The sequence below is a fragment of the Phyllobates terribilis genome, unplaced genomic scaffold (assembly GCF_046119375.1).
Source record: "Phyllobates terribilis strain yellow unplaced genomic scaffold, ASM4611937v1 Scaffold_11__3_contigs__length_659146591, whole genome shotgun sequence".
Taxonomy (NCBI): domain Eukaryota; kingdom Metazoa; phylum Chordata; class Amphibia; order Anura; family Dendrobatidae; genus Phyllobates; species Phyllobates terribilis.
In genome coordinates this window covers 431,335,393-431,346,966 of record NW_027362771.1, presented here as the reverse complement: position 1 = coordinate 431,346,966, position 11,574 = coordinate 431,335,393, and the positions used below count along the sequence as shown (strand labels likewise).

The 11,574-nt window shown below is 42.7% G+C and overlaps 1 protein-coding gene across 1 annotated transcript; it reads right to left on the bottom strand.

Moving 5' to 3' along the window:
- Positions 1-202: 202 nt before the first annotated feature.
- On the bottom strand, positions 203-11,322 carry HYPK (huntingtin interacting protein K). Its single transcript, XM_073650848.1, has 4 exons — positions 11,085-11,322; positions 9,527-9,582; positions 8,154-8,205; positions 203-732 (listed from the first exon to the last, which is right to left on the bottom strand). Exons 1-4 carry the CDS (start codon positions 11,244-11,246, stop codon positions 637-639), a joined length of 366 nt encoding a protein of 121 aa, XP_073506949.1. The 5' UTR covers positions 11,247-11,322; the 3' UTR covers positions 203-636.
- Between the last annotated feature and the right edge of the window lie 252 nt (positions 11,323-11,574).

Below are 11,574 nucleotides of genomic sequence, written 5' to 3'. Positions count from 1 at the left end.
ATAGGCAAAACATTGTGCCAATACAACAGAATGGGCACATTGAGTAGTTGGTACAGTGTTTGCCTTGAGCTGCAGTGCAATTTTTCCTCACATCATAGACATAGGATAGTGTGCAACTTTGTATGGACAAACCCCAATGACCCTGATATAACACAGTAGTAACAATACATCTACACAACCCACAAAACACCGTACAATGGAATAGGTATTAAAATTTTATTTCACGTACCACAATCTAAACTGGGCCAATTTTCCACATAATAAAATATTATGAAAAATAAGGAAAAAGTTGAACTCTGCCAATTAAGTTTACTTTTGTTATAGAACAGGATTGTTCATCATAGTGATAGTCTACAATAAGTCAAGGTCAAATCTACCAGTTTTGTCAAATGACAGCATAGGACATGGAAATATTTCATTCCATTGAACCAAAACTTTCCAAGGACACCCTCTACAGAGCAGCTGGTGTAGAACTGCAAGGCCCAGCATGCCCACGAGGATATGCTGAGATTTTTTTCCCCACAAACACTGTTGTCCTAATGAACAGTCCATATTTAGTTGTTCCCCGTTCCTCTAGACAAAGCTTTTCCTGCAATATATGGAAACCATCAGCAGAAGTGTCTTGGCACTAGAGGTTCAGTTAGTGAGAGCAATGAGCGCTTCTACCACGTTTCCCATGTGTTCTCGCAAACTTCGTTCTGCTACCGACCGGGGAATCTCCATCTCATGCATCTGAAATAAGAGAAAGCATTAATACAACAACTCCTGACAACACACTTTACCCCTGAGGATTAGCAATCATTACACAAAGTTGTGCATCGAAAATTTTTTTTTTTTTTTTTTTTTTAGAGGCCAGAAAACTTTTCTTTTAAGTAATTATTCACAGGTATTTAACATTTTTTCCAAACTGATTATAGTTTGCATTAAAGGCTTGTACATGATAACATCACTAAACTTTCTTCATAACCCTGTTTTAATTTTTAGTGTTTGTTTTTTTCCTTCTGCCAGGAGCCATAACTCCTTATTCTTCCGTCCACTTAGCCACATGAGGGCCTGGTTTTTTTTGCAGGCTGAGGTGTAGTTTTGAATGACAACATTCAATGTACTAGAAAACTAGGAAAAAATTTGACATGAAATTGCGGGGAAGAAAAATCTGCAATTATTTTTTTGTATTCACGGTGTGGGAAAAGCAACCTGATTCTCCGGGTTAGGCCACGGCTCCACTATCAGTATTTGGTCAGTATTCGGTCAGTATTTTTTCTCAGGAGTGGGAGCCAAAACCAGGTGAGGAGCAATCAGAGAAAAGGTATAATAGAAACAAGTCACCAATTCTGCATTTATCACCCACTCCTGGTTTTGGCTCCCACTCCTGAGAAAAAATACCGACCGAATACTGATAGTGGGGCCGTGGCCTTAGTACGATTAAGGAAATAAAAAATAATCTACACAAATTTGGTAAGTGGTAAAAAAAAATGTTGCAAAATCTAAAGTTTGCACACTGAGCTGATGTTATTTATTGATAAGGTTTTTATTGTTTATTGCTTTTTTGGCAACAATAAAAATGATCTACGACCAAAAAAACCCCACAATTCTGGCATTTTGATTTTTTTTTCTCATTATTTACTGATCAGGTTAACTAATTTTATGTTTTAATAGAATGACTTACCAACTCAGCGATGCCATGTATGTTTTTTTCTTATTTTAGATTTAATTGTGGTGCTGCAGGAGGTGTTATAGTTTTAAAAACTTAAAAAATAAAGTAAGTCCCCTTAGGGGAATAAAACCTGTGATCATCTGATCGACAATATATACTGCAAAACCACAGTATTGCAGTGTATAGCAACAATCATTGTCTATGAACGCCAGGCCAACAAGCTTGTCTTTATAGGAATTCAGTCATGGTGGGCACGGATGTCTTCAGAAGACCCCTGGTTGCCATTTGCAACCCATCGGCACCCCACGATCTAGTTGCGTGTGCGGAGAAGATTGTGTGGGGCAATGGGCACTAGGAACAGCACACCTCCAGGCCGTGCTCTGTAAATGCTGCTGTCAGAGATTGATAACAGCATTTAAAAAGTTAACAGACGCGGGCAGAGCAGCTCCTATCGCAGCTGATGGAGGCAGATGATGGCTGGGTAACACAGCCAGCCTCTGCCTGCAATGTGCAGGTTCAGCTTCTGATCCTGCTTCAAGACATAACAGTAGTCATATTTTAGAAGGGGTGAAAGCTGCTATTTTTGTCTTAAAATGTACATATAAGTTGGTAGAATTATCTCAATTTACTTTGAACGTCTTTGAAAGCGCAGACTGCTTAGTACCTTCACTGATGTTTAAAATGTTTGTCAAACTAAGCCCTTAAAGCAACAGGTTAGGGGCAAAAAATAAATGTACAATATAACATAGTAACAGTCTTTCTTCAACCTTAAAAACTAAGTCCATCTAGTTCAACCCATAGCCTAACATGTTGATCCAGAGGAAGGCAAAAAAAACTCCACGTGGCAAATACTAAGCTCCACATTGAGGAAAAAAATTCCTTCCTGACTCCACATACAACAATCAGACTAGTTCCCTGGATCAACGCCCTATCAAGGAATCTAGTATTTATAACCTGTAATATTATACTTTTCAAGAAAGGCATCCAGGCCCTTAAATTTTAGTAGTGAATCACTCATTACAACATCATGCGGCAGAGAGTTCCATAGTCTCACTGCTCTTACAGTAAAGAATCCCCGTCTGTGATTATGATTAAACCTTCTTTCTTCCAGGCGTAGAAGATGCCCCCTTGTCCCCGTCTCAGGCCTCAGAGTAAAAAGATCAGTAGAAAGGTCTTTGTACTGTCCCCTCATATACTTGTACATAGTAATAAGATCACCTTCGTTTTCCCACAGTAAATAACCCCAAGTGTAATAACATGTCTCGGTATTGCAGACCCCTCAGTCCTCTAATAACCTTGGCCGCTCTTCTCTGCACCCGCTCTAGTTCAGCTATGTCTTTCTTATACACCGGAGACCAGAACTGTACACAGTATTCTAAGTGTGGTCGCACTAATGACTTGTATAGAGGTAAAATTATGTTCTCCTCATGAGCATCTATGCCTCTTTTAATGCATCCCATAATTTTATTTGCCTTTGCAGCAGCAGCCTGACACTGGCCACTAAACGTGAGCTTGTCGTCCACCAATACACCCAGGTCTTTTTCAGTTACAGTTTTGCCCAGTGATTTACAATTAAGCATATAATTATACATTTTATTTCCTCTGCCCAAGTGCATTACCTTACATTTATCCCCATTAAAGCTCATTTCCATTTATCAGCCCAAGCTTCTAGTTTACATAGATCCTCCTGTAATATAAAATTGTCCTCCTCTGTATTGATTACCCTGCAGAGTTTAGTGTCATCTCCAAATATTGAAATACCACTCTGTATGCCCCCTACAAGGTCATTAATATGTTAAAAAAAAAAGCGGGCCCAATACTGACCCCTGTGGTACCCCACTGTTAACTGTGACCCAGTCTGAGTGTTTTCCATTAATAACCACCCTTTGTTTCCTATCACTGAGCCAGTTCTTAACCCACATACATATATTTTCCCCAATCCCCATTGTTCTCATTTTATGTATTTTGTGTGGAACCGTATCAAAAGCTTTTGAAAAGTCCATATACACAACATCCACTGCATTTCCTTGGTTCAGTCCGGAACTTACCTCTTCATAAAAACTGATCAGATTAGTTTGACAGGAACGGTCCCTCGTAAACCCATGTTGGTATTGGGTCATGAGGTTATTCCTCTTCAGATACTCTCATGTAGCATCTCTTAGGAAACCCTCCAGGATTTTACCCACAGTAGAGGTTAAGCTTACCGGCCTATAATTTCCAAGTTCAGTTTTTGTCCCCTTTTTGAATATTGGCACCACATTTGCTATACGCCAGTCCTGTGGTACAGACTCTGTTATTATGGAATCTTTAAAGATTAAAAACAATGGTATATCTATGACGTTACTTAATTCCTGCAGTACTCGCGGGGGTGTATCCCATCCGGGCCCGGGGATTTGTCAACTTTAGTGATTTTTAGACGCTGCCGTACTTCCTGCTGGGTTAAGCAAGTGACATTTAATGGAGAATTTTTGTCATCACTAATCATGTTTTCTGTCATGCAATTTTCTTGTGTAAATACTGTTGAAAAAAAAACACATTTAGCATATTGGCTTTTTCCTCATCCACCATTTCACCCAGAGTATTTTTAAAGGGGCCAACACCATCATTTTTTCGTTTTTTTTTTTTTTTTTTTTACTATTTATGTAGTTAAAGAATATTTTGGGATTATTTTAACTTTCTCTGGCAATGAGTCTCTCTGTCTCAATCTTTGCTGCCTTGATTTGGTTTTTACAGAATGTATTTAATTTTCTATATTTATTTAATGCCTCATCACTACCTACTTGCTTTAGTTCTCTAAATGCTTTTTTTTGTCACTTATTGCGCCCCTTACAGCTCTATTTAGCCATAGTGGTTTCCTCCCATTTCTAGCATGTTTATTCCCATAGGGTATATATTGTGCACAGGTCCTATTCAGGATGCTAATAAATGTCTCCCATTTGCTTTGTGTAGTTTTATGTCTCAGGATATCGTCCCAGTTTATTGCACTAAGATCATCTCTCAACCGTTGGAAATTTGCCTTTCTGAAGTTTAGTGTCCTTGTAACCCCTCTACTACACATCTTATTAAAGGATACATGAAAACTTATTATTTTGTGATCACTATTACCCAAGTGACCCCCAGTTCGTATATTTGATATGCGGTCTGGCCTGTTGGTTAATATTAGGTCTAGCAGTGCCCCCCTTCTTGTTGGGTCCTGAACCAGTTGTGAAAGGTAATTGTCTCTCATAGTTGTCAAAAACCTATTACCTTTGCTTGAACTACAGGTTTCTGTTGCCCAATGTATTTCAGGGTAGTTGAAGTCCCCCATAATAATGACTTCTCCTTGAGTCGCTGCTTCATCTATTTGCTTTATGAGGATATTCTCCGCTGCTTCCATTATTTGTGGAGACTTATAACAAACCCCTATCAGTAATTTATTATTTTTTCCCCCTCCCCTTATCTCCAACACCACAGGGACTCTACATTTTCATTAGATTCACATATACTCTTAAGCAAGATGGGTTTTAAGGATGATTTTACATATAAACACACACCTTCCCCCTTGCTTGTTTGTACGGTCATTTCTGAACAGACTATAGCCCTGTAAATTAACTGCCCAGTCATGGCTCTCGTCCAGCCATGTCAGAATTATTTTCCAACAAAATTAATTCTAATTCCTCCATTTTGTTGGTGAGGCTTCTGGCATTAGTGTACATGCATTTTATGTATCTCTCTGTACCTTTATTCATTCTTACTATATTGACTGTTCTAACCCCACCCCCAATTTCTTTATTTGTGCCCAGGTCACTATCTGCACTAATATCCCCCCCCCCCAATCCCTAGTTTAAACACTCCTCCAACCTTCTAGCCATTTTCTCCCCCAGCACAGCTGTACCCTCCCCATTGAGGTGCAGCCCGTCCCTAGCGTAGAACCTGTTGCCAACTGAGAAGTCGGCACAGTTCTCCAGGAACCCAAACCCCTCCTTCCTACACCAATTCCTGAGCCACTTATTTATCTCCCTAATCTCCCGTTGCCTCTCTGGCGTGGCACAGGCAGTATTTCAGAGAATACCACCTTGGAGGTCCTTGCTTTAAGCTTGCAGCCTAATTCCCTGAAATCAGCTTTAAGGACCTTCCACTTACCTCTAAAGGCCCCGTCACACTAAGCGACGCTACAGCGATCCCGACAACGATACGACCTGTCACGGATCGTTGCTGCGTCGCTATGTGGTCGCTGGTGAGATGTCAAACAGTCAGATCTTCCCAACAACGCAGCAGCGATGCAACGACCCGTAACGATCTGTATAACGATGCACGCCTATGTGTTTCTGTGTCTGAGTCGTCAACAAGGTCGTTGGTAAGGTGTCAAACACACCGATACAAGCTACGCAGCGGGGCCTCAACGATCAAAGAAATGTCCAGAACATACCGACACGACCAGCGATCTCACAGCAGGGGCCTGGTCGCTGCTAAGTGTCAAACGTAGCGAAATCGCTACGGAGGTCGCTGTTGCGTCACAAAACTTGTGACTCAGCAGCGATCTCGCTAGCGATCTCGCTTAGTGTGACGGGGGCTTAACTTTGTCATTTGTGCCAATGTGCACCATGACCGCTGGGTCCTCACCAGCCCCTCCCAGTAATCTGTCAACCCGATCAGCGATGTGCTGGACTCGAGCGCCAGGTAGGCAGCACACTGTTCGATGATCGCTGTCTTTGTGACAGATCGCCCTCTCTGTTCCCCTAATAATCGAGTCCCCCACTACCAGCACCTGCCTGGCCTGCCCTGCTCTCCTATTTCCCCCCTTACTGGAGCTGACACTCCTCCGGCTTTCAGAGGACATGCCTTGCTGCAACAGTGCTACCCCTGTACCAACACCCCCCTCATCTGCCAACTTTGCAAACTAATTAATAAAATACAGACAGCAATTCAGTCCAAATTCCTCCCTTCCAAACTCCCTGTATCCAAGTCACTGAAAAACAAGTCACACACTTACTTCCGTCTGCACTTACACTCCGGTCACACTCGCTAAGGAAGAAGGTTTAAAGAGTTTTGTTTTTTTCCCCTTTAGCAGCAATCCAACCTGGATGCCACAACCAGCTGACCCGTATAAACCCTTAATGACCCCCTCACCCTTAATTAACCCCTTGTGAGTATAGCTACACCTCAGGATTTAAGTGCAATGTAGTTAATCCTTAAATATACAGGTAGTAAAATAAAAGACTGTAAAACTGTAGAGAGAAAATTAGTTTTATTGGGCTTTTTAAAACCTAACAGGTAGAAAAGCACTCAGCAGTTAACAATTCAGCAACCCACAGCAAATCACACAGGTATTTTCTGCAGGATTCCCAATTACCTATTCACTGAAAAACAAGTCACACACTTACTTCCGTCTGCACTTCCGCTCCGTTCACACTCGCTAAGGGAGAAGATTTAAAAGAGTTTTGTTTTTTTTTCCCCTTTAGCAGCAATCCAACCTATAGCTCAATGCACTTCCAAAGGGCATTAAGAAAAGATGTACAATAATAAGGAAAAATGTAAGCCCCCGATTCGTTAAGACTGTTCTGTATGCCAGTCCTAACCGAAAGGTGCCATGGAAACCAATTAAAAAAAAACAAAGAATGTTAGAGCTGCCACCTCAAAAGCATTATATATAACCCTATAACCAACATAGGGAAAATGCAGACCATTGAATTAAATGTCAAAATACAGAGGTAGGACGATCTAAGGCTCCATAACACAGACATACCCCACACAAGGCCTCTTGACGAAGCCACAGTACAGAGGGTGAAACGCGCATCGAGGCGGTTACCCCACATATGGAGCAGAATGTAAAAAGGTATTTTTGGGTGTTACTTTCTATGTTACCATTCATGACCAATGCAGCACCCAATATAATTTGAGGAGTAATTTAAGCCACTTTTGTTGTGCAAATTATGATGAATTGATGGATGGGCTTCACCACAACCCTTCCCATCCCTTCTCCACCCACTCTGGCGGGGCTGCTGGGACTAAGTGCAGAAACACCAAAAGTCAACATTTTTCAACAACTTCAGAGTTGTGCAAACATATTGCAATATTTCGTTTGTGAGCTTTAAGCCAAGAAACCGTCGAAAAAGCCTTAATGAGTCTCAGAAATGCAAAATCACACTCGCCAAAAGATTCACATAAACCGAGCGTGCAGCTGAGAGCAGAGCAGATATCTCTAGACAAAGTGCCTGGTATGAGATTTAATAATACTATCACTTTTTTTTTTATTCACTTTTTATTTTTTCACTTATTTTTTTTAATCAAGTGAATGGGAGATAAACTTCAGCACTAAACATGCAAAGCTGTGGTGTCCGGCTTCACACAATGCCCACATCCAGCAGCTGCAGATATCAGATGATCAGTGGGGTTCTGGACCCCACCGATCCCAAACTGATGACCTGCCCTAAAGAGAAGTCGTCATCAATATATTAGGCCAAGAAAAGCCCGTTAAGCTCCACATCTTTGGAAATATTGCCAACTCATTCATACTCACAATAAGCTCCACATCTTCCTTCTTGATGGTAACTTTTGCTAGTTCTTTTTCTCTGAAACAAAAATGCATTTCTTTAGTAATTTACTCGACTAACAATTAGGCTCCATCCTGACAGCACATTATACCAAGAGGCCATGACTAACGGCTTTGGTTACAGAATATCGCATCTTCTCATTTTACCACAAAAAAGATGCTGGGCCTCAGATCAGCACACCTTTTATAAATTGTATATCTTGCTGCGTTAAATATACTTTAAAACAGGACCACCCTTTTAAGAATAAATACTATAAAGGTAATCTGTCACCATGAGAAATGCCCAAAACTAATTATGTGTAAATAGCTGAATAGCTATATGTTCTAACTATGCAATCACCATGTCTGACCTCACTATCAATTCATTCAACTCATTTCACCCCTCCCACACAGAACTAGGTGAAATCTGCAGTGAAAATCCACAGAAAGAATTAACATAAAGCAGATTTAAAGGGAACCTGTCAGCAGGTTGTTCAACTCCAAAGTAACGTCATCACAGTAAAGTACATGTAATGATGATTTCTTTCATACCTTTATATTTTAAAGTTCATGTCTCTGTTGTCTCAATCCATTGGCGCCCCAGATCCCTGTAGGCAGAGCATGAACAGTAATGTCCTGAGGACGCTGCGAGAGTTGGACCATCCCATTTGTACATGCGCCACTCCCGAAAAAGATGGCACGTGCGTGTGATCTCACGCAGGGGAGCAGGTCACAATGACTGACATCTTGTGCAGGCGCTGTCATTCGTCAAAGATGACGAGGTTGGATTTCTCAAAGTCATCAGGACTTTACTGCGCATGCATCGGCCGTGGGAATGACATATGCAAGATGTCGGCCAGGGAAGACTGTCACAGAGAAGAGTGACCTGTCCATCACTGCCAGGAGACAGGTGTCGGGAGGAGAAACCGGGAGAGAGGCCCGGGAGCAGAATGTGCAGGCCGAGCCCAGTGCACTGCGAGCTGATTTGAATATGAATTCACCAATGGATTTTTTCGATCGAACACATGGACTTCTAATACAAGGGTATGGAAGTGATCACCATTACAGGTACTTTACTGTAATCACAATACTTTTCTGCCTACAAATCTGCAATACATGCTCATTTAGGTGTGAAAAATCTACACTGAGGATATGAAAATAGAGATTCTGCAGCCAACATGCCCGTCTGCTGTTACACTGATGACAAATACTCAGAAGATTTTATTCTATAGTATCTTGTCATATCATTTCGTCGTGCACAACGTAATCTTACAATTTCCTTAAACTTGTACATTATGTACAGGGGACACATCAGAATAATAGCCGTCGTGACTGTATATTAGTAACAGTGATGACCTCACCGTTCTTGTTTGGCTTTCTGCTCCCTTGAACGCCTGTCTCCAATGACTGACATGGCCTAAAAGACAAAATACAATCAGATCAGAAACACAGGAGCCACTCATTCCAGCAGGATGAGAGTCTATAAGACAAGTACAATATGGAAGAACAGACCTGCTCTGATCTAACAGCCAGGGACACAACTAAAACCTGCCGATCCCACAGCTGATCCAGGCATTGTGCCACTCAAGTTTCTGCGCATCTTACATGAAAAATCTGCTACACCCTAGAGCTGTCAATGACATGTTATGAGATCTCACATGGGCTGCAGAGAAAATCAAACAAAAATCGTGGATCGGCTGTGGAGCGTTTCCATTTATGCTGCAGACGTACAAAATTCACAAAGAGAGAAGAGCAATCCCCTAAGTCGGCAGCAGGTCCGCAGTGATACCAGCACCGAGTGCTGTGGAGTTCACAGCTGTGAATTCTGTGCCTTGTACAGTTTTATTAGCCTATCACCCCCGAGTCCAGTCATATAGATGGAGCAGCTCCAGAGGTGTAAAGTTAACGGAGTTGTCCAGGATCTTTTTTTTTTCCAATCATGGGCTTGGAGACATTAAAAATGGCACAAGGCCATATTTCTGGTCCGAGCGCAATCAGACAAAACATTGGATTACACTTGGACCAATATTATTCAATGGGGACGTGCAGGTCAGATTTTTTCCTTGGACTGAGTCAGCATGTCAGAGTTTGATCCGATATTCGGAATGCACTCGGCCGTGTAAGACAAGGAGTCTGTGGAAAACAGACTGCACTCAGATGTTTTGATCCGTGCACCAACAAAATGGAGATATTTTGTCCTGTCTTCTCATCCAAGAGATTCGGATCAGACTGTGCTCACACTCTGATCAGTGCCATTAGCATTATGGACATGCTTTTCTTGGATGAGACAATGTATGGTTTTGTGACCCGGCCCTTATTCTCACCCTCCTCCACTCCAGAGCTGCTCCGGTCTTTATGGAAGGCTGCAGCGGTGATGTCACAACTATACCGCACAAGAATACCGCAGCCAATCACTGGGATCAGTGATCCATGCCATCTACACAAGCAGGGCCACTGACCACCAATGTGATGTCACCACTTCTGCAGATCATGAAAGACTGGAGCAGAGGTGAGAGGCAGCGCTAGACCCCGGAGTGTGAGTAGAGATTATGGGGATTTTGCCTCTTTGGAACATTGGAGCAATAATCTTTGAAGAGATACGACCCATCTAACAAACTGCCCTAAAGAAACACAACCAATCACAGCAAAGCTTTCACCTCTTATTCTGCTCACGAGAAATGGAAGCTGCGCTGTGATTGGTTGCTGTGGGCAGGTTTTTCTTTTCGGCAGTTTGCCACCCCTGCAGTTGTCAGTAACGCTGTGAGCCAGTGGTGAGCGGCGGCTGTAAGCAGCGCTGCTGATTATGGAGCCAGTGAGGCCACAGCAGGCTGCGCCCTGGGGTCCCATCACACGTGCACAGCCCAGGACGGCGAGCGCTGGCCCCCCAGGCTCAGGACCCTTCCCCTATCAGCCTCGCACCGTCTCCAGGTTGGAGCTCTGGATCTCCTTCTCCTCCGCATAGTCTGTGACTCTCTCCAGATCGGCCGCCCCGCTGTCATGCTTGCGGTGTTTGTCCGTCGGCCGCTCGCTGCAGTTCTCCTCTGTCTCTAACTCCAGCTCCACGTCCCCTTCTGCTGCCATGATTCCTCTGTGTGCCGGAAAATATGACAGGAAGCTGAGCGTGGACGGTACTTCCGGCAGCCGTGACAACGTCACTTCCGGTGTCAAGGAAGCTGGGCTAGCAGCCGGGTGGTGACGCCTCCGTCGCCATATTGGAGACTGGCATATGGCATTCTACCACTATTGCTGTTTGTCGTTGAAAGTTTTTTTCCTCTCTCTCACAAATACGTTTATGTGTTTTCTTATTGATATAACAATTATTTGCCAGTATAATTTCTCTGTGTGAACTCACCTCACAAGTACAGTTCACCCTCCTATAATGGTTGCCAGAAGCACCATTAGTTCCAAC